Source organism: Gopherus evgoodei, unplaced genomic scaffold, assembly GCF_007399415.2.
Source record: "Gopherus evgoodei ecotype Sinaloan lineage unplaced genomic scaffold, rGopEvg1_v1.p scaffold_33_arrow_ctg1, whole genome shotgun sequence".
Classification (NCBI taxonomy): domain Eukaryota; kingdom Metazoa; phylum Chordata; order Testudines; family Testudinidae; genus Gopherus; species Gopherus evgoodei.
Window position 1 is genome coordinate 2,683,791 of NW_022060005.1, and position 21,667 is coordinate 2,705,457.

Below are 21,667 nucleotides of genomic sequence, written 5' to 3' on the forward strand. Positions count from 1 at the left end.
CCCCCACTGCACAGATACAGCCCTGTTGGTGGGTAATGCTGAGTGGGGGGTCTATCAGGGCAGATAAAGGTCTCTCTCGTGCTGGTCACTATGTGTAACAGGGATGTAAATTCCTTTATCAGACACTGGTCAGCATCCCAGTCACGGCCCCTCAGGGGCATCAGCTTAGCAATGTCCATTCTAGATCCGTATGGCAGTAACTGGCTACAAGAGTTTTCTGAACCAACGATCCTTCTCCGATGGCGATGAGATCCAGGTCAAAGCACAGCTTCCAGAGGCTGCTCACGGGATGTCATAGGACTTCTGGGGTAATATTGCAACAATAATGATATACTCAAACCCCGGAGCAAATAGGCAAAATTTGGCCCCATCCCAACTTTCACACAGGGTTTGGATCATCTGGGGAGCTAGACACCAGAGCAGGGGAGGGCACTCAGGTAAACAGGTCAGTAACAGTTGCCTGCAAAGCAGTGTGGGATAGCAATCGGAGGACTGTCAAAGTGATGCGCAGCAGGATTGTGTGCACACAGTCAATAGATGGATAGAACTATTTGAAGCACAGGTAGCCCCCTTTGCAAGAGGATTCCAGAGTTCACAATAAACACAGAATTAGTGTGCTGTGAAGGGTTGCAGAGTGTGCGCGCATACATTTTAAAATCAGATCACTTCAAATTAATCCAGTTTAACCCCCCTGTGTAGACAAGTAGGATGGACACTGACCATCCCGGGAACTCTGGACATTCCAGAACTTCAGGAACAGGATGAACCTGCCCTTTCTGCTGTGACCCTGGCCCCGCTGTTATGACGTTGCCGGCACCGTTCATGTGAAGTCACGCTGTGCAGAGGACATCATTTTTCAGAGTGTGCCACCCTGCTCCCACCAGTGTATCCAAGGTCATGCTGGCAGGAGCAGCATGGCAAGCTCTGCAAAATGGTGTCCTCCATAATGATACCAGATAAAACCATGTATGGTACTAGACAGGGACAAACTTTTCCAAAACCAGCACTGTCCGACTTAAACCAGACAAACGGCCTGCCTAGAGATGAGCCTTAAATACGTTTTAAAATTCATTTAGTTAAACCTGTGCCAAAGGCCGTGTGGACACTCTTATTTCAGTTTGAACAAGGCTTATTTCAGTTTTTCTCAAGTCAATTAGGAATCAGGTTAATGTAAACCTCCATAAGATGTATTTAAAATGAAATAAGAGGAGCATCCACACAGGGGTTTTCTCTGGTTTAACTAAATTGGTTTAAACAACAATTTCAGGCCACGTCTACACTGGCAAGTTAAAGTGCTCTAACTTGCTGGCTCAGGGCTGTGAAAAATAAACTCCCCCTGAGTGCAGCAAGTTTGAGTGCTGTCTAGTGGGGACAGGCTCCGGGCAACTCCCCTTGTGGAGGTGGATTACCCGGAGCACTGGGATAGCTCTCTCCTCTCCCAGTGCTCGAGTGTGACCACACTCGCACATCAAAGTGCTTATCGTGGTCCCGAGTGGTTTATTTTGGTGTAGCTTAAGCCAGTGAGGCCATGTCTACATGTGCAGATATAAAGCGCCGGAAGTTAAACCACTCCTCAGAGAGCACTCCAGGGAAAGCGCTGCTGTGTGTTCACACTGTCAGCTGCCAGGGCAATGGCGTGGCCACACTTGCAGCACTTGCGTGTGCATTCTGGGCAGCTATCCCACAGGGCACCTCTTCCTCTTCTGCCACCGAGGCTTGTGGGAAGGTGGAGGGGGGAATCGCGGGGCATCCTGGGTCCAGTCCCAATGCCCCATTATGCATCTCTTCTCATCCCAGCATCCCCTTTGCCTCCATCCACACTTGGTGCCATCTTTCAATGGTTTTTGTACTGTGCGCTCTGCTTCTTTGGTCCACAGGAATGGATCCTGAACTGTTGAGGAACATGCTGATGGGTCTCACTAACACATCACAAATGGCAGTCCGGTTACTCCTTAAACTACAGATGAGGAATCCAACGATAATATCGCCATGTTTACTAGCTATGACACAAGATTGCCTGTGGCATTCACGGATGTGCTGACCACCATGGAATGCCACTTTGGGGCTTGGGAAACAAGCATCGAGTGGTGGGATCACATCGTGATGCACATCTGGGATGGTGAGCAGTGGCTGCAGAACTTTCAGATGAGGAAAGCCACTCTCATGGGACTGTGTGCTGAGCTCGCCCCAGCCCTGCGATGCAAGGACACGAGAATGAGAGCTGCCCTACTGGTGGAGAAGTGTGTGTCGATTGCACTGTGGAAGCTGGCTACTCCAGACAGCTACCGATCGGTCACTAACCAGTTCAGAGTGGGCAAGTCGACTGTTGGACTCATGTTGATGGAAGTGTGCAGGGCCATTAATCGCATCCTGCTCAGAAAAAACATTGCCCTGGGCAATGTGCATGACATTGTGGCTGGCTTTGCACAAATAGGTTTCCATAACTGCGGAGGGGCAATAGATGGGATCCATATTCCAATTTTCTGGCTACACCTAGTCTCCGAGTACATTAATCGGAAGGGGTATTTCTCAATGGTTCTCCAGGTGCTTATGGATCACCGTGGGCATTTGTCGTAGTATAATTCCCAACTCAGGATCTTAGCGTCCAGGATATGAGTACTAGCCTAAAGTTCTCTAAGCTTTATTACCAGCTTAGATTCTGTAGCGCTGCCACCAATCAGGAATTCCAGGGCCTGATACCCTCTGGTCCCCCCAAACCCTTCCCTGGGGCCCCCAAGACCCAGATTCCTTGAGTCTCACAACAAAGGGGAATAAACCATTTCCCTTCCCCCTCCTTTCTTCCTCCCAGCTCTTTCCCACCCTGGGTACACTAGGAGACCACCGTGATTCAACTCCTTGAATCACCACCTCCAGAGGAATGTTCCCTTCCCCCTCCCTTCTTCCCCGGAGAGAGATACAGAGATAAAAGCAGAGAGCAGGTTTTTCTTCCCTCCTCCCTTTCCCTTCTCCCACCAATTCCTTGGTGAGTGCAGACTCCCTTCCCTGGAGTCGTACAAAAGATAATCAAAAAATAAATTAGATTAAAAAAAAAAAAAAGAAAGAGGAAAACTTTAATAAAGAAGGAAAAACATAAAAATTGTCTCTGTAATCAAGATGGTAAATATACAGGGTTTTTATCGCTTATAGACAATAGAAAGAAGCTTTCTCCAGCAGAAACACAATTTAAGCTACTTCCAGCAAGTACACATCTGCAAATAAAGAAAAACAAGTTAAAAGATTATAACTGCCTTTTTACTTACTCACTATTCTGAATAGATAAGAGACTGTAGCAGGGAGATTGGCAGAAACCTGGTTGCACCTCTAGTCCCATCCAGGACCCAGAGAGAACAACCCACAAACCCAAAACCCACAAACAAAGGCTTCCCTCCACCTAGATTTGAAAGTATCTTGTTTCCTGATTGGTCCTCTGGTCAGGTGTTTGGGTCCCTGTTTGTTAACCCTTTACAGGTAAAAGAGACACTAACCCTTAACTATAGGTTTATGACAGCATTTCACAGATATTAATGCAGGCTGGTCCGGAAAGGTGCATGATGCATGTATCTTTTGGAAGTCAGGCCTGTTCAGGAAGCTGCAAGTGGGGACATTTTTCCCAGACCAGAAGATCACTGTAGGGGAAGACAAAATAACCATTGTGATCCTGGGAGATCCCACCTACCCCTTGATGCCGTGGCTCATGAAGCCTTGACAGCAGCAAGGAGCAGTTCAACAACAGTGTGAGCTGGTTCAGAATGACTGCTGAGTGTGCCTTTGGCCGTTTAAAGGCCTGCTGGCGATGTCTGTATGGGAAGCTGGACCTAGGCGATGACCACATCCCTATGGTTATAGCCGCGTGACGTACCCTGCATAATATTTATGAAGGGAAGGGTGAAAGTTTCACTCCGACCCCCAGTGCGCTGAGTCTCAGTGGCTGGAGGCTGAATTTGAGCAGCCAGAGTCCAGGGCCATTAGAGGGTCACAAAGTGGGGTCATGAGGATTCGGGATGCTCTGAGGCAGCAATTCAATGCTGAAAGCCAGTAAAGTTTGGTGCCATGCACAGGAGTGCAGTGGTTGTAATGCTAGCAGGTACCTAGTGCTCCATATGGTGCACTGACTAGCAGTGTTTGTTGCTTTCCTGGGCTATGCCTGCTTTCACTTAATGCAGTTGTGACGCTGCACTCCATATACTTTAGGAAAATATGCTTATGAACATGAATATAACATAACTGAAATGTGCTTTATTCTAAATGCCCCATGTAACATACCATTAGAAAGATTATGATCTACTTTGTTGGCGGTGACATGGGGTGCAAGGGAAAGAGTTTTGGGACACAGGCTGCAGGGAGGGCAGGCACAAAGCTGCTCCATATGCAGTTCTACGAGCGCCTGCATCGAGTCTGCTTGCATCTCCATGATGTTTAGGAGCTGCTCTGTGTTCTCCTTCCCTTACCTCATCTTGCTGTCACACCACTCCTGCATTTTTCTCTTCTCAGTTTTGCAGCAGGTCCTCTTAACTTTGTCGAGGCCACTTCCTGAGTCTGCGCAGCCGTTCAGCCGGCGATAACAAGGATGACTGGGATGCCAAGGTTGCCTCTGTGAAGGCAAAATGCAACATTTTACAGAGGCACCATTGTTAACACTAGACAAAGCAATAATATGGCTGGTCTTAAACATGAGCACAAGTCACATACCTGTCACAACTGTCTGTCCCAAGGCAAGAGCACGTAAGCCACAAGACCCACAAAATGGTGAGTAACCTCAGGGGCCAGGGAAACTCATTGCTCAGGAATCACATATAATGGGGAGAGCTAACACTGCAGGGGGCCTTATACTCAACATTATCCACACATTTTTCACAGGATGTGTTCATCACTCAAGATATCTCGCTGCTGAGGGTGAGCAGGGAAACAAGTCAGGGTTTTCTGCGAGACTGCGGATTCCACCCTGGCCCTTTGTGCAGCAATGGTCCCGCCCACCCCTGATGGCACAATGGCGCAGAAATGTTACTCTTAATGGGACAATGAACACAACAGCATTGCCGAGGAACCTACAGAATCGGATTGCCCGGTATCTGCATGAGACCTTTGATGAGATCCATGAGGCTGATTGCCAAGATGTGAGAGATGCATCAATGTCCCGTTCCGCTTTTAGGCACCGCACAGACCGAAGCCTGCTTTCTGCAACTCTCCTCACTCCACCAACCCACCCCCAGCAACTCGCTTCCCAAAATCAAAGGCGCTTACCAGGTGCCTCCTCTGATCTTTGCGATTTCCCAAGTTCCACCTGCTGTGACTGGCTAGCTTCCTCCAGGCTTGAAAACAGCTCCTGGATGCATGCATCTATGGATGCCGAGTCATCCTCTGTCTCTGGGCTCCCCTCCTCCTCAGAACCCTTCCTCCCAATTTCCTCCTCTGGGCTTGTTGCACTCTGGACTGGCATGGCTTGTGAAGTGTCCAAGATGCTCCTTGGAGTGGAGGTGGGTGTGACAGGTTGGGTCACAGAGATCCTCTTGGGACTGTCACCTGGTGTACTGAAATCACCCCTGAGCCCATTTTCCCTGCCAGCCTGGGCCCCCCAGAATCCCATCTAGTTGAGCCAGACACGCTAGCCTGCCCAACACAGACCCAGGGTCTGTGCCAAGTCCCAAAAGCTTCAGGCTTCACTGAAAACAGCTCAGCAAGTTACCTGCTTCCAGCACCCAGATACCCAGCTCCCAGTGGAATCCAAACCCTAAATAAATCTGTTTTACTCTGTATAAAGGTTATACAGGGCAAATTCATTAATTGTCCACTCCCTATAACAGATATGCACAGCTGTTTGCTTTCCCAGATATTAATCATTTACTCTGGATTAATTAATAGACAAAAGTGATTTTATTAAGTATAAGAAGTAAGATTCAAGGGGTTTCAAGTAATAGCAGACAGAGCAAGGAAGGTCACAAAAGTAAAATAAAACAAAATGCAAGTATAAGCCTAATACATTAAGAAACTTATTACAAGTAATATCTCACCCTCAAAACTATTCCAATAAGCATACTGCACAGGCAGGATTCTTTCCTAGCCTGGGTCCAATCCTTTTCAAACCAAAGCTGTAGTTTATGGCCTGGGTCCAGCAATCTTAAGCCAGCTGAAGACAAACTGGAGGGTTTCCAGGGCCTTTTATATTCTTGACCTTGTGGGAGGAAACCCCTTTGCAAGATTACAGCAGCTAGATGGAGTTTGGAGCCACATGGGCAAGTCACGTGTCCATGAATGATTCAGCTTTCTGCAGGCCAATGCCATTGTTTACATGTTAGCTTAGCACATGTGGATTGGTGTCTCCCACAGTCCATTTTTAGTCAAGTACTTCCAATTTACTTGAATAGTCTTCACAATAGGTCGTCTCACTCTCCCGTATGTGTTTCCCACAGCAAATACTTAACATAGTAGACTAGAGCCAATGCTCATAACCTTATTTATGAAAATGATACGTGCATACAAATAGAATGAATATATTCAGTAGATCATAACCTTTGCAGAGATATGTTACATGGCATATTTAGCATAAAGCATGTTCCAGTTATGTCATACAGTAACTACTCACTTAAAGTCATCCCAGTTAACGTTGTTTCATTCTTACATTGCTGATCAATTAGGCAATATGCTTATTTAAAGTTGTGCATGTCCCTGCCTGCAGGTATATAGGATCTTGGAGAGCAGTTACCACACAGGTGGGGTGCCAATTAATTTCTTTATTAAAGGAAAAAGGAAATGGTGGGAATTTATCAATGAAATATGATGGGATGGGGTGTATAGGGTGTTTACAATAGACAATGATGGGGGGGTCCTTCTTATTGAACAGTGTAGGGAGTTCTAACAGTGGGGTACAGTAAGTGGGGTTCAGCACAATGGGATACAGTACAGTCAATAAGCATATCAAAAAGAAATGCAAAATAAAATGGTAGCTTCTATATAAAATGGTCAACAATCTTAGATAGAATGTATTAAGTGGTTAGTGGCCTTATACACAATGTAACACAATGGTATCAATGCAAATACAAAGTATATCAGAAAAGTGGAAGCAACCAATGGGGTGTTATAATTACAAGTAAAATGTGAATCACAGTGCAATAATACAATATGGGTGATAAGTGAACTTATGCAATGTAACGGTATAAAAGAAAAGTAATGACTTAATTTGTGAGGCTAGGATAGCAGATAATCTGTCAAGGAACAGGAGGGGGAAGGGGAGTGAATGATTAGTGGCAACTGATGAGAGGAGAGTGCGGCTGGAAGCAGCGAGAGACTCTGAAGCCCTGCAGGGTAAGGACAATGGAGCAGCGTGATGGTGATCTTCGGTAGGGGAGGGGCAGCGGAGAAGTGTAGAGAAGGGCTAGACAGAGGTTTAAGCAACAAGCGGACACCAAAAACAAAGGAAAAAAAGCGGCAAAGGGTTTGGGAAGTTTCACAGGGGGAGAAGAAGCAAGGGGTTTGGGGAGTTCGGAGGGTGATGCAGACGCGGGGGGAGGAGCAGCAAAGGGTTATAACAGGGAGACACGGAGAAGTACACAGAGGGGGAGATTGGAGCGGGGGAAAAACAGACACGGGAAAGTTCAGGGAAAGATTGGGACAGCGGGAAGACGAATTTAAGCAGCAAAAACCTTATCTATCTTAACCAACGACTAGGCAAAACAACAAATATCACAATTCTAAGCAAAACTATAACAAGCAACTATATGGAGCAACAAAACAGTAAACTATAACAAGGCAGGTGAACTTACAAGCTCTACAATCTTAACAAACTATGACTTATTAAACTAAAAAAAACAAAACCTATGGTGCACCTTATGCTATGGGGAAGTCACAGAGGGCAGAGTGGTATGTGCCCAGGATACAGCTCCCAAGGAAGCCAAGGGATGGTGGCTGAAGCCAAGGGATGCAGCTGAAAGCAGGGAGCCCCGAGGCAAAGCCCACAGGAGCAGAGCTTAGCAGCGGCACAAACTTATTTTTAGCAGCAAAGCACTGCGGAGTTTAAGAGAGGTTTTAAGACACAGACCAAGATTTAGCTTGAGTCTGTGTGCTGGGGAAACAGAGCTAGCAGCTAAAGTAATAAAATAAAAGTAGGGAAAGTTTCACAGAGGGATTCTTACCAGTCCCCAAGCAAAGGCAGAAGCAGCAGCAACATCAGAAGAAGCAAGGAGGGCTCGGTACAGTCTCAATAATCAGGAGATCTCTCAGGTAGCAATTCGTTCTTCATGGGGGGGGTTAAAAAACCAGGGGTACGCTCAAAAATAAAACGAGAGCAGAGAAAGGACCCCTCAAAATCCCTGGCTGATCAGACCAGGCAGCAATGCAGGAACCTTTCTGATGTTTGTTTCAAAAATGTCTGTTTTTAAAGGCAAACTCAGGCAGTTTCCCACCAGTAATCCTGATAGGCTCCCTTTGTCACAGGGGAGGAGGCACAGGGAAAAGACTGCAGGTGAGCACAGAAACATGTCTGGGCAGAGTCCTGTGCAATAGGTGACTCAAAAGCACATGAGGCCTATGACTCATGCCCAGGATCTTAAAAACACAATAGGTCTTGCAGCTCTGGACATTGCCTGCCCTACACCGAGCCCAGGTTCAATGAGGTGATAACAGGACTAACCCTTTGAACAGGGCAGTGGTTCCATTTAGCATGCAGCACAAGTGGCCATCCCTTTGAGAAGGGCAATGCCTCTTGTTAAACAACTTAAGGGGCCCTCCCTTTGAGAAGGGCAGTGGCCCTGGTAAACAACTTAACAGCCAGGGCAGGGCGGCCACAGGAGGAGAACAAAAACAAAATGGAGTATGGGGACAGCTGTAAGAAACAAAATGGAATAGGGGGATAGCTGTAACAGACAGTGCAATGCTCCCTTCTAATATTGTTTGGCAGCCAACTGCTTTGTCCACTGCTTGCAGGAAGAGCAGCCCGTTGCAGCTAGCTGGTGGGGGCTTGGAACCAGGGTGGACCAGCAGCCCCCCTTCAACTACCCGCTCCCCTAAGTTCCCTGTGCAGCAGCTGCCCAGCAGGCTCCCAATTGCCGACAGTTCAGCTGTCCCTCCCCCGACTGCCATGTGCTGCTCCTGCCTTCTGCCTTGGAGCTGCTCCCAGAAGCCTCCTGCTTGCTGTGCAGGGGGCAGATGGGCAGGGGAGCTAATGTCAGGGTGTCCCCCTCCCCCCTGCTCCTGCACCCCACTTACCCCTTCTCCATATAGAGCAGGCTGGGGACACAGACGGAGAGAGACAGAGAGAGCTTGAGGCAGCAGCAGCTGCTGTCTCAACTTCCAGATCCACTTAAAAAGACAATGTGGGGTCAGCTTACTTAAAGGGGCAGTGCGCAGCGCTCTCTCTCTCCAATACACACAGGGTGTGTGTCTTTGTCTCTGTCTGCCAGGCTTGCTGTCTCCCTTCCATCCATTCCTGCTGCCTTGTAATGTGAGGCTACATTAACAACGTGTTAACCCTTCAGGGTTCAGCCAAAAGCTAGTTCATCATTTAGCAGTAAGGCATTCCCTGGGAAATATCCCACCCTCTTCCACCCTCTGACTTCACCACCTCAACCAAGCTTTACAATTATCATCACTGTGTACAGTATTAACTTGTTTGTTTAAAACTTGTACTCTGTGTGTGTATATTTATATAATATACAGATTTTTTTCCAGTGAAATTATTTTTCCTGAAACCTAATCCCCCCTATTTACATTAATTCTTATGGGGAAATTGGATTCGCTTAACACTGTTTTGCTTAAAGTCACATTTTTCAGGAACATAACTACAACGTTAAGCGAGGAGTTACTGTATTCACATTCATAAGCATATTTCCATAAACATATGGAGTGCAACGTCACAGTGGAGTCACCCCCAAGTATCGCTTCCAGCTCTCTCTAGAACCGGCAGGTCATGGGGGCAGTACTGGAGCGGTGGTTTGCCTCCCTCACCTTGTGATATGCATTGCACAGCTCCTTCACTTTCACCCTGCACTGCACAGGTTATGGCCCCTTTCAGTTATGGCTCTTAAATCTGTCCATAAGTATCGTAATTCCTATGGCTGGAGCACAGCTAGGACTGGACAGCTTCCTCCCCACAAACACTGATGAGGTCTAGCATCTCGGCATTGCTCCATGCTGAGGATCGCCTGGAGCGTGGAGGTGTGGCCACCTGGAAAGATGCACAGACAGCGCTCCACATCTTGCTGAGCAAATAGGAAGGGGACTTTCAACATTCCCAGAGAATTTAAAGGGTGGGTCTGACAGTTGGTCGCCTGAGGCCAGGGCAGTAGAGTTCAAACTGAAGACCAGAGTGGCTAGAACAGGCATTGTGGGACATGTCCCCGGAGGCTGATGAGAGCACAGCAATAGAGCAGTGCGTCCACACTGGCACTGCGGTACTTTAGCCTGGGCGCAGAAAGCTCTACGCCTCTCGTCGAGGTGGATTACCAGGAGCGCTCCAGCCGTGGAGTCGGGGCATTCTATGTGCCTTGCCAGTGTGGGCACCTCCAGAGTTATAGTGCCCGGAACTGATTTAATGCGCTCCAACTTGATGGCATGTGAGGTGGAAAGAGGATACGTAAAATTATATATCACCACGGCTGTCCAGAGCAGATACAGGCAGATCTGGGTTCTAAATGTAATAATGAGGTAACAGTTTCCATTTGGTGTTATTTTCACTACATGGTCACCTACACAATCATGGCTGTGTGACAGGGGGCTGTTAGTGGCTACAAACTGAGCCCTTTGGAAGCCAGCACCCTGGTCACTGAGCACATCCAGGGCACAGGGTGCAGTTAGAGTAGGAGGGACTGAGTAGTTCAGGTTTGGAAGGGGAGAGTGGATCACTTGCACCTGTAGGGAGCCTGATGAGATCACTAGCTCAGCGCTGAGAAGAAAGTAGCCGTATAAAAGACTGAACCAGGGAGCAGGAAGGGGCCTCCACGTAACTGCTTCTATCTTGTGATGCACGATAAATGGTAATAGAGACACTTGTGGGAGGTTCCCCGGCAGACTGCCTGCTGCTTAATTCACACAGAGGTCTGCCAGCCAAGGGTTGCAGGAACTGATGCAGGGGCATTCATAGTTAGAAATTTAAAAATGAACATTGCCAGCTATCTCTTAATGACAGTTCATTGTGTAAATTGTTAATGACAACACACTTTTATGTCTTGTCAGATATGTTAACATACAACATAGTTTTTACTATTTGCGAACATATTTTCCCATGTAATAATGCAATATGATTGCATAAGAAATCACAGTAATTACATATAATTCAATGGGAAATAGGGAAAGGAATGCAGATATTTCTGAAGGAAATTTTAGGAAAAACTATCTATTTTTAGATTGGCACTTCCCATGTTAAAAACTAGGAAAAACAGTGTCAAAGTTAGAATCAGGACTCACAATTTGTCAGACCACTCTGTTTTATTAGCGCAGCGCTCTGCCAATAACACCCAGAATATGTGAGTGGCCATGCAAGACTCAAACAGTCTTATTTACACAGATAAAAGAGCGGGAATTTGACAAAGGGACAAAGAAAGCAAAACAGTAAAATTCACCTGGGGCACAGCATGCATATCCTACTTCCTTACTAACTCTTATCCATCTAAGTCTAATACTTCATCAATTGCCCTTAAACGGTGCAACTGTTCTATGTTAATGTCTGTATTCCTGACACCTGACATTCCTACAATTTTGCTTAAAGGTACAGACAGCATTTCTTTAATCCTTTCTATTTTTACAATATAATTCATTCTACTTTCACAACAGATAGCTGCAGCCAGGGCCGACTCTAGGTTTTTTGCCGCCCCAAGCAAAACAAATTTTGGCTGCCCCCCACCTCAATTCTGGGCTCCCCCTGCACCGCTGGGCTCTCACCCCCCCACCACGGCCCCCCCACCTACACCCCTGCTGTCCCAGCCCTGGGCTTCCCACCACCAGTGCTGACTCTGCCCACTCCCTCCTTGCCTCCAGCCAGTCCGGCGCTGGCAGAGTCGGGGAAAGCAGCAAGGCTCCCGGGCCACACCTAAGCCTAGGGTCCCTCTGTGACAGTGCTGCTCATGGGAGTCAGCTGAGGTCACTCAATCAGGGTGAACTGCAAACAAAATGGGGTAGACAAACCCCAAACGCTGGTGGTTATTCCAATACTTAGATTTACCGACCAGCACAAAACAGCTTCTGTAGCACCTCACTGGTTACTTAGAAGTCCAAACAACACAGTTCCCTTAAAGTACCCAGCCTCAGGCCTCCATCCAGACGCACTTGTCAGATATGATGATGATTACTGAAAATCTTACCTCATCATATAACAGAAAAGGTTCCTCCAATCCCAGCCACATGCCCAGGTCCAATTATAACTTAGACCTTACCCAAAATGTACGCTATAGCCAATTCTTATTAACTAAGCTAAAATTTATTAAAAAAGAAAAGAGAGAGTGAGTGTTGGTTAAAATATCAATATACATACAGACTTGAATTCAATTCTCAAGGTTCAGATGCACAGTAGAGTTGAACTTGTAGTTGCCAAAAGTTCTTTTAGAAATAGTCCATAGGTAACAGTCCAATTTCTATATTCAGGGTGGCTCCAGTCAATGACTGGGGATCTCAATCTTTGTGGCTTGAAACCCTCTTGAAACCCAAAGCAAATCTGAGATGAAGTAGGATCATATCCCAGGGTTCTTATATATTTCCAGCAGCCTTCCGGCCTGAGAAAACAATAGGCTTAACTCTCCTTCCAAACATCCTGGCAATTAGTACAGGGTAATTTATCCATTAAACAGTTCAGATACAGCCTTCAAAGAGACACATAGACAATAATACTATTTCACTCAAGTATCATAAATGTTAATATTCCTTTTTGATCTTTGAATTAAAACTATAGCAGTAGACAAGACTTGTTTGCTTACATCACAAGACCTGAACAAACATCTACCCTTCTACCTCTAACAATGAAGATTTGCATTTCAAAGCTCTATTCGTTTACACATCTTGCTCACCAGTCCTTAAGGTTCACCCAGGGGTTAGGTCAGTCTGTGAAGTGAGTTAATTAACTCTTTCTGGCCCTGTCACCTTTCAGTGAAATATTATATTACACTCATAACGTCACACCCTCCAGCCTGGGCTCTCACCTCCAGGACTGGCCGGGACCTGGGAGGGAAGAGCCGGGGGAACCGCCCTGGCAGGGGGCTGAGGAGCCAGGGCATGGCAGGGCAGCCCCAGAGGGAGTGGAGTTCCGGAGAGCGGGACATGGGCCCTACATGGCAGCGCCCTGGGTACCAGTCCCCTCTGTGTCCCCACTGCTGCTGCTGCTCCTGGCCATCCTGCCGCAGCCCCATGGCGGCTCAGGCCGGTTCGCCCACCCCTGGTTGCAGTGCTGGGGAGCAGCCACCCTATGGCATATGCAGGCAGCTCTGTGCACCCCGCGGGGTGGTCCCCAGCCCAAGTGTCCCGTGCTCGGAGCCTGTCTGGCCACAAAGTGCAGGTGCTGCTCCCTGACACGAACCACAGCAACCCCAGGGCATCTCCTGCACAGGATGCGCTGCTGCTGCCAGGGCTGGCTCTAGGCTTTTGCCACCCCAAGCGGGGAAAAAAAGAAAAAAGAAAAAGGCTGGCTGGAAAGCCGTCCTTAAAAATGTGCCGCCCAAGCATGTGCTTGGTTTGCTAGTGCCTGGAGCCGTCCCTGGCTTCAGCAGCCCATGCCACCTAGACAGCAGCAGACTGGATAAAAACACAAATGAATCCATCACAAGATAACTTTAGGGTATTTATTTTCAAATAATCAAGGTAAGTTTAGTGCATGAATAAAGTTTCAAAATTGAATTATTACAGTGAAAATGTTCATAACGCATCACATTTAAAACAAAAAGTAGTCCTAGCAATGCCATGCAATGTGCCTCCCCTCATGCTCTGCTCAGCTAGCTCTTCAGGAAATGAGGTTCAATTGCTAATTTCAAGGAATTAGACCAATCAGTCACTATTTGTACACAGCATCCAGAAGGTGGTGGACAGAGAACCCAAAGGAACTGGATGAATTTCCTGGAGAAACTTTATTTTCTTTGTACTCTAAACCTCACATGACAACAAAAATATCACCCTTTCTACTAATTTATGGCCGAGAAGAAAGGTTTCCCTATAAAGCTTCACCAAATGTCATGTTATAGGCCATTAAGTGCCAGCATCTTTAATACAATTACGTTAATTTGTGATGATTCAGTAAAGGAATACACCCCTTCTCTATTTTTTTTACAAAAATATATTTGTTATGTCCTTAGAACCAAGAACATGAAGAGCCCAACAGGACATTGAAATCAACAGTGGACACTGACAGTCCATTGCCTGCAAATAATATTTCTAAAGAAAAATAAACTAAAAAAAAGGATATTGTAGAAGAGATTTCTATCTACAGGAAGATAGCGTTTGAGGTTTGGGGCCATGTTTTGTTAATTGATGTGAGAACAAGAAAGGAAGGGTCATGTCTTGATTACCAATTATATGTAGCTAGAAAGTTAAAAATCATATAAATTAATGCTGACAGAAGTTCAAAGACTATTTTATAATCTTGTGTGAGTTAACTTAACTATATTGCTTAATTAATTCTATCATTTTTTCCCCTATTAATTTTCAAAGGTGTAGTGCAGGAGGTAGGTGTATGTGCCCTGCCTTCCAGAGAGAACCAGTCAAGACAATAAAGAGAGCGAGAGAGGGCAGCTGCACATGTGCAGTTGTGATGTTTATGACACATATACATTGTAACTGAACAACCCAGTCTGACAGTTCTTAATAATTATTTTGATAACAGAAATATTTTTGATTTCCTGAAATAACACAGTTGAAATACAAATGATGCTGTGTAGAGAAGTTAAACCTCAATATAGATTTGAGGGAAGAATAAAAATAAATGTAAATAATTCCTTTTCTAAAAATATGTTTAGATGCTTGTTTCTGAAATACTCTTGAAATGTAAGTGAAAATGTTTTTGTTTACAATAACAATAGTTTCTAATTTAGAATAATCTTTTTTTTCATATTTTGCATTGAGATTTCACAGGGGTAGAATATTCTGACAAGAGTGAATGATCCCCATCCGTCACCATCTGCGACCCCTGGGCAGGGGACAGGGAAAGGTGAGGGCAGCAAAAACCACTAGCTGTCTGGCAGGATTTCTTACCAGCATCACCCTGTGCCAGGGGTGGAGCAAACATAGGGCATGGCTACACTGGAGAGTTGCAGCGCTGTGATGGGGTTACAGTGCTGCAACTCACTCTGTGTCCACACTTGCAAAGCACGGCCAGCGCTGCAACTCCCTGGTTGCAGCACTGGCTGTACACCTGGTTTGCTTGGGGTGTAGCGATTCCAGCGCTGGTGATGCAGCGCTGGTCATCAAGTGTAGCCACCAACAGCGCTGTTATTGGCCTCCAGGGTATTAGGAGGTATCCCAGAATTCCTGTCCACAACAAACCGGAATGGCTGAACTCCGATCTCCCCGTAGCTACTTAGCTAAAAAACAAACACAGCTGCTCTTTGCTCCAGCGAGTGAGCGGAGGCAGGGGAATTGCTTTGGAATGTTCACAGCTGTTTGCTTGAGGAGAGAGGGGAGTCCTGTTGAGCAGCTGCTTATATGGTCTAAAGACTATTTAGGAGTGCATAATTTGCATTTAGTGAATAAGAGACAGGTGGGGGAAAGGTCAGAATGATTGAAGGCAGGCACTGTGTATCTTCCAGTCCTTAGACCTGGGCGGGGGTTGCCAGGTGTCTGGGTTTCTACTCCAGCTGAAAAGGGAAACTGGCAGCGTCTGGTCAGCACAAAAAAATCCAGTTCCCTGCAGTAACCGGCCCCCACCACCAAGGGAGAAGGAAGAGCAACAGTGAGGGGCCAATCTGTGCTGCGGGGTCACTATCAGGGGCCGAGATTCCCTCCGGCCTGAGCTGGGACCGGGCAAATTATCAGGGGAGCCGTGTTTGTAGCCCCAGCGTTGAGACCAGGACAGAAATAAGGGTGGAGCGTCCAGGAGAAGGTGCCAGTGAAAGTGAAGAGATGGAACCTGTCAGTTATATTGTAAAACGAGACCTTGCCCACCTCATAGTCCAGGAAAATCCCCACCCAGCTGGGCCTGACGCTCACGGGGAGGGGGATCCAGGGGGAGGTGGAGACTGAGTATTTATCCCCATTCCTCAAAATCACGGCCCAGTATCCCTGTTTGGTTGTTAGTGTGACCTTCCCCTTCCTGCTCACAGATTCCCTACAAACCCCCAGTTCCCACTCAGTCTTGTCTCCCACCTCCACCTCCCAGTAATGCCTCCCGCCCGCAAACCCCTCAGCGCCCAGGACAGAGACACAATAATCAAATCTCTCAGGGTTGTCGGGCAGATCCTGGCGTTTGTCTCTGCATGTCACACGTTTCCAATCCTCAGACAGGATGAGCCTGGGATGAGCCGTGTTTGGATCCAGAGTCACGTCCACTGGGGAGAGAGTCACAGAGTCAGGGCCGGGGGCAGGGGCTGGTCACTGGGATCCAAGGGAAATTAACCTGTGTCCCTGTTAATCGCTGTGCGGGCGGGGTGGGGGGAGGGAGACTGTTGCCTGAGGGGAGTCAGGGCCCCTCTGCCTGTGAGGAAATGGCAGATCTGGGGGAAGGATTGGGAAGGTGTCAGTGGGGGAAGAGAGGGGAGGGCAGCAGAGGGATGGGGGAGGGGACAGCTTGATGCTGGGAGAGGAAAGGGGGGGTAGGTGATGGGGCAGTGGGGGAGGGGCAGAAGGGGCAGGTACAAGGGCAATGGGAGGCAAGAGGAACCGGTACCAAGAGGGCAGGGGAGGGTGAAGGAGGCAGATTCAAAGGGGCTGCAGGAGGTGAAGGGTGGAGAGACGGGAGGGGAGGGGAGGAGAGGGCAGACACAAGTGCAAGGGGAGGCAAGGGAAGCAGTGGGCACCAGGAGGACGGGGTGGGGGAAGGGAAGAGCAGGTTCCACGGGGCTGCGGGGGGTGAGGGGAGGGGTGGGTGCCAGCGCAGAAGAAGGGGAAGGACCCCAGGGGCACAGGGATGTGAGGGAATGGGGGGGAGCTCCAGTGGGGTGGGGAGGAGGGAAGGAGGAGTGGGGCAGGTACTGGGAAGGCAGGGGGGGTAGGAGATGCTGGCACCGGGGGAAAGGAGGGGGCGGGAGAAGCTGCAGGTGACAAGGGGAGGAAGAGGGTGAGGGGTAGGGCAGGTGACAGAGGGACATGGGGGGCACGGGGTGGGGCAGACCCCGGGGGAAACAGGAGACGGAGAGAAGGGGCTGCCATCAAGGGGGAGTGGGGCATGATGGGAGGGGTGGGTGCTGGTAGGGCTGGGGAAGGGCTGGTCACCAGGAGGGATGCGGGGGCTGAGCAGAGGGGCAGATGTAAGGAGGGGAGACAGGAGAGGAGTGGGCACCAGGGAGCAGAGTGGGGGAAGGGAAGAGGTGCACACACGCGGTAGAAAGTGGGGTGTGGAGAAAGGCAGGCCCTAGGGGGTCACAGGGGTGTGGAGATGTGGGCAGAAGGAGACAGAGGGAGGAGGAGGGGAGGGGTGGGACACAGAGGAGAGGAGAGGGTGTGGGGAGGGGTGGCACCGGGGGGCAGAGATGGGGGGAAGGAAGGTCTGACACCAGGGGGCCCAAAGTGGGTCAAGGGAAGGGGTTTTCACCAGGTAGGCCGAGGGGGCAAGGGAAGGGGCGGGCACCATGGAGGCAGATGGGGGTGAGGGTAGAGATGGGCCTGGTGGGGGGGCAGAGAAGTGAACAAAGGGGCTGATACCAGGGCACTAGAGGGTGGTGAGGGGTGCAGGTGTCAGGGAGGCAGAGGGGGCGACAGGAGGGGTGGGGGGGAACTACGGGGAAGGTGGCAGGGGGAGGGGGTATAAGGGAAGAGGCAGGCACTGGGGGGGGGAAGGGGCTTGTGCCAGAGGGTGAGGGGTGGGATGGGGTCAGGAACAGGCACTGACAGGACAGAGTGGGGGAGAGGTAGGCACTGGAGGTCAGTGATGTGACATGAGATGGGGCAGGTACTGGGGCAAATGAAGATTGAGGGAAGGGTGGTCATCACGGGGTGGGAGGGTAAGGGAAGGGCTGAGTGCCAGGGGGGCTAGAGGGGCATGAGGAAAGGGGTGAAAGTCAGGGGCTAGAGGGGACAAGCGGATGGGCAGGCAGCTATGGGGAAGGGGGAGGGGCAGGCTATCATAACCTTAGTCCCAGATTTGGACCTTAGCGTCCAAAATATGGGGGTTAGCATGAAAACCTCCAAGCTTAGTTACCAGCTTGGACCTGGTACTTGCTGCCACCACCCAAAAAATTAGAGTGTTTTGGGGCACTCTGGTCCCCCTGAAAAACCTTCCCTGGGGACCCCAAGACCCAAATCCCTTGAGTCTCACAACAAAGGGAAATAATCCTTTTTCCCTTCCCCCCTCCAGGTGGAGAGATACACAGACACAAGCTCTGTGAATCCAAACAGAGTGACTCCCCCTCTCTGTTCCCAGTCCTGGAAACAAAAAGTACTTTCCTCTTCACACAGAGGGAATGCAAAATCAGGCTAGCAAATTCAACACGCACAGTTCTCCCCCTGATTTCTTCCTCCCACCACTTCCCTGGTGAGTACAGACTCAATTTCCCTGAAGTAAAGAAAAACTCCAACAGGTCTTAAACGAAAGCTTTATATAAAAAAGAAAGAAAAAATACATACAAAAGGTCTCTCTGTATTAAGGTGACGAAATACAGGGTCAATTGCTTAAAAGAATATTGAATAAACAGCCTTATTCAAAAAGAATACAAATCAAAGCACTCCAGCACTTATATTCATGCAAATACCAAAGAAAAGAAACCATATAACTTACTATCTGATCTCTTTGTCCTTACACTTAGAAACAGAAGATTAGAAAACAGAACTACTTCTCCAAAGCTCAGAGAAAGCAGGCAGACAGAAAACAAAGACTCAGACACAAACTTCCCTCCACCCAGAGTTGAAAAAATCCGGTGTCCTGATTGGTCCTCTGGTCAGGTGCTTCAGGTGAAAGAGACATTAACCCTTAGCTATCTGTTTATGACACAGGCACCAGGAGAACAGTGGTGCGGCATGGAAAGGGGCAGGTACTGTGTCCAACAAGGGGCAAGAGGAGGCATTGGGGGTACAGAGGGCAAGGTAAGAGGTGGGTGCAAGAGGGGCAGGGAGAGGGGCAGGTGCTGGGTGACAGAAGGGGGAAAGGACAGGGTAGGCAAAAGGAGGGAAGGGGGAGTGGAGCAGTGGGTGCTAGGAGCAGGATGGTGTGAAAGTAGGGGTAGGCACCAGGGAGGCAGGGAATGGAGTCATGGGTGATGGGGGCAGAGGGTGGTGTATCGGGGGGTGGGCACCAGAGAGGAAGGGGGGAAGGGGAGGGACAGATGACAGGGGGATTGAGGGGGTAAGCAGAGGGGCAGACACAAGGAGGGCTGGGGGGAGGGGTGGGCACCAGAAGGCAGAGAGGGGTGAGGGGAGAGGCAGAACAGGTGGGTAGAGGGTGTTAGGAGACAGGCTTGGGAAGAGGCAGGAGTCAGAGGGTCAGAGTGAGGCTAGAGGAGAGCTTGTGACACGGGAGTGAGTGTCAGGGGGGCAGAGAGGATGGGGAGGGGATAGGTGCCAGGAGCGCTGAGGGGAGTGAGAAGAGCAGGAGCCAGAACAACAGAGGAGGGTGAAAGATGGGGTGGGCACTAGGGGGTGAGGGGAGAGCTAGGATTCATGAGCAGGGGGGAAAGGGAAGAGCAGAGGCCAGGGAGTGAAGTGATGGGTGGGCACCAGGTGCAAAGAGTGTTTGGAAGAGGGGGCAGGTGCCAGCCCTGGAGGGCAGGATGAGAAGGGGGCAGAGGTAGGTGGAGGGCAGGGGGCACATCACAAAGTGGATGGAGAGGGAACCATGGGAGCAGTAAGGGGGTGAAGGGAAGCAGTGGGGCCAGGGAGGATAGAAGCAGGGGCCAGGTAGGCACAGAGGTTGAGGGAAGGAGAAGGGAGGGGCAGGAGGGCAATGAGAGTGGCAGGTGCCCAGGGGCAGAGAGGGGTGAAGGCCGGCATCTCTGTTGCTTTGGGGCCCTGTGTGGTTGGTTGGTTACTAAGAGCAGTCGGTGCCGTCCCCACATACACTAACCAGGCAACCCTGCCCCAGGGGTGGAGCTGGGACTTTCCATGTTGGCCAGCCCCACTGGCACCACCTTCCAGCCAAGCAAACCCCACAGCTGGCTCCTTCCCTTGCCAAGCTCAGCCCCTCTCCCAGGCCATAGGAAGTGGATCTTGGCACAGGACAGTGGGGGGATGCTTGGATGTGTAATGTGGGGAACAGAGACCCTTACTAATGAGGCCAGGGCAGCATGGAGGGGAGGGGGCATTTCCCCACTTCCTACCCCTTCCATCTGGGAGAAGCTGCACCAGAGGCCAGTCTCAGCTCACATCCACACAGTGTGTCTGTACTAGTAACCCTTCCCCAGGGTTATGGATCAATAATTACAGAGTCAATCATAGATTATTAGGGTTGGAAGGGACCTCAAGAGATCATCTAGTCCAACCCCCTGCTCAAAGCAGGACCAATCCCCAAATGGCCCCCTCAAGGATTGAACTCACAGCCCTGGATTTAGCAGGCTAATGCTTAAACCACTGAGCTATCCCTCCCCACCAAAGCTGAAGGGAAAGGGAAGGAGCAGGCACCATGGAGGCAGATGGTGGCGAGAGTAGAGATGGGCCTCAGGGGGGCAGAGAAGTGAACAAAGGGGCTGGTACCAGGGCACTAGAGGGGGGTGGGGGTGCAGGTGTCAGGAAGGCAGAGGGGGCAACAGGAGGGGCAGGGAGAGAACTAAGGGGAAGGTGGCAGAGGGAGGCGGTGTAAGGGGGGGGTGAACCTGGGGCTCCCAGCTGAGGGCCCAGCCACTGGGCTAAAGGCTAGAAGGGAAGCGGTGGCACATTCTTCTGTTCATTCAAACCATTCAGCAAACTCAACATGGACTTGCAAAGTTTCAGTCGATCCAAAATAATATATTGCAGCAAATAAACTATTTGTCCAAAACATTTCACCCAGCACCGCTTCAAACCTGTCTGAGCAACTTAGGAGCCCAAACCCCAGTGATTTGCAGTGAGTGACTGTCAACATCCCCAGCAACGCAGAGTTACGGGCTCAGAACAGCGGCTATGAAACACCCCAGAGCTGCCATTAAATTTGCCCTGGGTAGGAAAATTCCCCACCCCCCGCAGCTCCTGATCTCACCCCAAAAACCAGGCTGAAAATGGAGTCTCGGCTCCAGCCTGAAAACTCTGCTCAGAGCGATTTGACCCCTGGACTCTGCAAGCAGTACGGACCCTCTGCAGCTGCATCTAAGTGGCTCCCAGAGAGGACATTGGTCACCGAGACTGTCTCAGAGCCACAGTGCACAGGTGTCTCCATCTAACAACTGCGCCAGTCACCTCCCTCACTCTCATTAACCGGCCCTGGGTCAGACACTCTGGGACCTTTCACACCCAGACTCTGGAGACACTTTGGGTTCGTCTACACAGCCCACGGCAGCAAGTCTCAGGGCCGGCACAACAGACTGAGGTTTGTGGGGCTCCTGCTATGGCGCTAAAAAGAGTCGTACAGACCTTCTGGCTCAGGCTGGAGCTGGGGCTCTGAAGTCCAGGGAGTAAGTGGGGGCTTCAAAGCCAGGCTCCAGCCCCA

At 49.5% G+C, this 21,667-nt stretch overlaps 1 protein-coding gene and 1 pseudogene across 1 annotated transcript; both read right to left on the reverse strand.

The window, feature by feature from the left end:
• Window positions 1–21,667, reverse strand: part of LOC115641004 — a 161,524-nt pseudogene that overhangs the window by 83,687 nt on the left and 56,170 nt on the right.
• On the reverse strand, window positions 15,718–16,491 carry LOC115641037 (E3 ubiquitin-protein ligase TRIM39-like; the record flags this gene model as incomplete). The annotated part of the gene is made up of 1 exon (XM_030544152.1): window positions 15,718–16,491. A coding segment is annotated over one exon (606 nt), but the record flags the coding sequence as incomplete, so codon positions are not given.